Below are 3,952 nucleotides of genomic sequence, written 5' to 3' on the forward strand. Positions count from 1 at the left end.
GGTTGGATGGCTTTGGTGGGTTGGATGGCCTTGGTGGGTTGGATGGCCTTGGTGGATTGGATGGCTTTGGTGGGTTGGATGGCCTTGGTGGGTGGGATGGCCTTGGTGGGTTGGGAGTTGCTCTCCTACCGTAGGGGTGCAGGTGGTCTCCAGGCAGCTGTGGTGGGGTGAGGCCCTGCCTGTAGAGGTCCGTGCTGTAGCCATTCTGGTCCAGGGGCAGCAGCTGCTGCTGGGGGAGCCGGGGATATGGGACCATCAGCCCATCCAGGCCGTGAACGCTTGCACCATCTAAAGACAGAAGCGTGGGACGAAGGGGGAGAAGGGGCGCAGAGCAGTGGGGCGAAGGTGTTAGAATCCTATCATGTAATTCCTGACTCCTAAAATCACAGAATTTTGGAGTCATCGAATATCATTGAATTGTACGACCCCAGGACAGCGGCATCCAAGAATCACAGAACCCTACGTGTCACAGACTGTCGTGGAGTCATAGAGCATCATAGAATCCTGGAATCATCACAGAATCTTAAAATCACAGAATTCTGGAGTCATGGGATATCAGAAAATTATAGAATCGTGGAATCCTACAGTCGTAGAATCATAGAATCATGGAATCATGGAATCATAGGATTGTGGAATCCTGGAATCCTAGTGTCATTGAATTCCAGAATCCTGGAATCACAGAACCCTGGAGTCATAGAATATCATAGAATCCGGACATCACAGAATGGCAGAATCCTAGATCTGATGAATCCTGGAATCATTGGGTACCATCATATCTGAGAATCCTGGAACTCCAGAATCCTAGAATAACAAAGCCCTAAAATGCCATAGAATCACAGAACCCTTGAATCCCCGGAACCACAGAATATGGTGGAATCCTGGAATCAGATTTTGGCTGATTTTGAGGCTTTTGGCCTTGATAGCCCCTATGCGGCCCCCCCCCCCCCCCCCCCCCCTACATCAGTGCTCAGTGCTCCTCACCTTCGCTGTCGTCGTTGCTCTGCCTGCTGCTGCGCCCGGTCCCCCTCCCGGACCCCAGGCGAGGATTGCCCATCTGCTCCTGCTCCTGCTGCTGCTGCTGCTGCTGCTGCCTGCGGGCAATCTTCTTCATCTGCAGGAAGAAGGAGACCCCAAACCTGAGGTTCTGAGGCAGGAGGGGATGCGGGTGCATCCCACTTTTCATAGGCAGCGAGGATTGCCGTCATGCATCCCCTCTCACACCCCTCTTCCTCACCCCATGCAAGGTGTGAGCAATGGGGCCGCCAGGAAAGGGCAGCACATTTCTGTTAGGAAATGCCATCTGAGGCGTTTGAGGGCTTCGTTTCTGCCCTCACCCTTTGCATTCTGTGACATGAAAGGGTTCTCCCTCGTGGGGAAAAAAAAAAGGTGGGGAAATCCTCCTCCTCTTCCTCATCACACACGGAGAGGGGGAAACGCAAAAAGAGCCATTAAAAAAAGGCAACAAAAAGGAAAACATTTCAGCTCTGCAAACACTTCTGCGTTTCCTGTGTTCCTCTCCAAGCTTTTGCTTCCAGCACATCCAACGCCACCCCACCACGTGTGGTTTGATCCCACGGAACAGGTTTTTTGTTTTTCTTTCCTTTCTTTTTCTCTCTTGTTTTCTTGCAGCGGAAGGAATGTGGGACTTTCCCCTCACCCACCTTTGCTCTTTGGTTCTGGAACCACACCTGCACCACCCGCACCGTCAGCCCCGTCTCCGCCGCCAGGGTCTCCCTCACCTATCAAGCATAAACGAAGAGGAGAGCTGAGTTCAGAAATGAACGAGGCCCCAACGGGCTCCGTGCCCACTGGGCTGCCACGCTGTACCTTCCTGCAGGGTTTGGAGGAGACCTCAAAGGAAGCCTTGAACGCCCTCCTCTGCTGCGTGGTGAGGATGGTGCGCGGGCGCTTGGAGCGTTTGTGGTCTTTGCTGTCCTCGCTGCCTTTGCCGTGCGAGTGGCTGCCGTCCTCATCCTCGCTTTTCACTGCAGGGGAAGATGGGGAGAGGTGAATTTCAGGGTGGAAGCGCAAAGGAATGCTGAGTTTTGCTCTTCTCGGTGTGCAGTTTTGACCAGAAGAACGGAATGAAGGCAGCGGAGCTCATGGGCTGAGCTGTGGCCAAAGTGGGATGGTCACAGAGCCATGGAGTGGTTGAATGGGTGGGATGGAAGGGTCCTTAAAGGTCATAGAACCATGGAATGGATGGGACCTCAAAGGTCGTGGAACCATGGAATGTTGGGTCGGATGGGACCTCAAAGGTCATGGAACCATGGAATGGTTGGGACCTCAAAGGTCGTGGAACCATGGAATGATTGGGTTGGATGGGACCTCAAAGGTCGTGTAACCATGGAATGGTTGGGTTGGATGGGACTTCAAAGGTCATGGAACCATGGAATGGTTGGGTTGGATGGGACCTCAAAGGTCATGGAACCATGGAATGGTTGGGACCTCAAAGGTCGTGGAACCATGGAATGGTTGGGTTGGATGGGACCTCAAAGGTCGTGGAACCATGGAATGGTTGGATTTAAAGAGACCTTGAAGATCAGAGAATTGTGGAATGATTGGGTTGGGTTGGAAGGGTTCTCAAAGACCACAGAGTCATAGAATGGTTAGGGTTGGAAGGGTCCTTTAAAGTGATTGGATGGGACCTCAAAGATCATGTAATGATGGAATGGTTGGGTTGGGTTGGGTTGGGTTGGAAGGGTCCTTAGAAGTAATTGAACTATGGAATAGGTTGGTTTGGATGGGACTTCAAAAATCATGGAATGATGGAATGGTTGGGTTGGGTTGGGTTGGGTTGGGTTGGGTTGGAAGGGTCCTCAAAGACCGTAGTAGAATCATAGAACATGTTGGCTTGGGAAGGTCCTTAAAGATAATTGAACCATGGAATGGGTTGCATTTGAATGGAACCTTACACATCATGGAACCGCAGCGTGGTTGGGTTAGAAGGGACTCAAAAGCCCCCCCAACTCCCCCCCTGCTGTGGGCAGGATGTCCGAATCCCACCACAACCATTAATCCCACCCCACTGGCCTCATTCTCCACCTCTCCAGCTCCTCACCGGACTCGGTTGGCGTGGGGCTGATGGCGCTCAGCATCTCCTTCTCCTTCTCGTAGTCGCTGCGGCACAGCAGCTGCCCTTCCTTGAGCACAAACTCGTCTCCCCGCTGCAGACGCCGCTCACACTCGCAGCAATAGAAGCAGTGGACGTGGTAGACGTTCTCCAGCACCCGCATGATGAGCTCGGAGGGAGCGATGGCTTTCAGGCAGCTGCTGCACTTGGTCTGGAAGAGCCTGCAAAGCAAAACCCGGGGTCAGGAGCTTGGGGAAGGGGAGAATTAGGGAACAGATTGGGTTGGAGATGTCACACCAAGGCAGACTTCTTGCAAAAAAGCGCCGTCAGTAATTAACGCGTGCCGCACCGATAGCTCAACGGATTCCCCCGTCTGGCCCTTTCAAATCGGGATTTTCCCCCCACCAATAGGATTTGCCAGGGAAACAGCATCGAATTTCATGTTTTCTTTCCCATAGCACAGTAAGGAGCGTTACTGCGACAGGCAGATGGGCAGTAAATCGGCGGCGGGGGATTGGAGGAGTTTCTTTCCCTTTCCAATCGCACCTTGAGGTTCCTCCAGCGATGGGGATTCTGCCCTCCCTGGGAAGCTGTGCCAGGGGTTGGTTGTTCCCAGGGCCAGACATTGATTTCTTGTCTTGAGATGAAGCTGGGTTGGAAAGGTCCTTAAAGGTTATAGAACTGTGGGGTGGGATTGGGTTGGATGGGTCCTTACAGATCACAGAACCATGGGATGGGGTTGGGTTGGAAAGGTCCTTAAAGGTTATAGAACTGTGGGGTGGGGTTGGGTTGGATGGGTCCTTACAGATCACAGAACCATGGGATGGGGTTGGGTTGGATGGGTCCTTACAGATCACAGAACCATGGGGTGGGGTTGGG

At 52.8% G+C, this 3,952-nt stretch overlaps 1 protein-coding gene across 1 annotated transcript in view; it reads right to left on the reverse strand.

Annotated features, from left to right (window-relative positions):
- Nucleotides 1–3,294, reverse strand: part of LOC122191908 (LIM homeobox transcription factor 1-alpha-like) — a gene marked incomplete at its 5' end in the record, with an annotated part of 3,804 nt that extends 510 nt beyond the window's left edge. The window contains 5 exons of the mRNA XM_042892315.1: nucleotides 130–288; nucleotides 982–1,111; nucleotides 1,662–1,739; nucleotides 1,828–1,985; nucleotides 3,062–3,294. Coding sequence (XP_042748249.1) covers nucleotides 130–288; nucleotides 982–1,111; nucleotides 1,662–1,739; nucleotides 1,828–1,985; nucleotides 3,062–3,294 — 758 coding nt within the window. The remainder of the gene's footprint in view (nucleotides 1–129; nucleotides 289–981; nucleotides 1,112–1,661; nucleotides 1,740–1,827; nucleotides 1,986–3,061) is intronic.
- Between the last annotated feature and the right edge of the window lie 658 nt (nucleotides 3,295–3,952).

The sequence above is a fragment of the Lagopus leucura genome, unplaced genomic scaffold (assembly GCF_019238085.1).
Source record: "Lagopus leucura isolate 7727_CA_CO unplaced genomic scaffold, USGS_WTPT01 223-2_obj-0_obj, whole genome shotgun sequence".
NCBI lineage: Eukaryota > Metazoa > Chordata > Aves > Galliformes > Phasianidae > Lagopus > Lagopus leucura.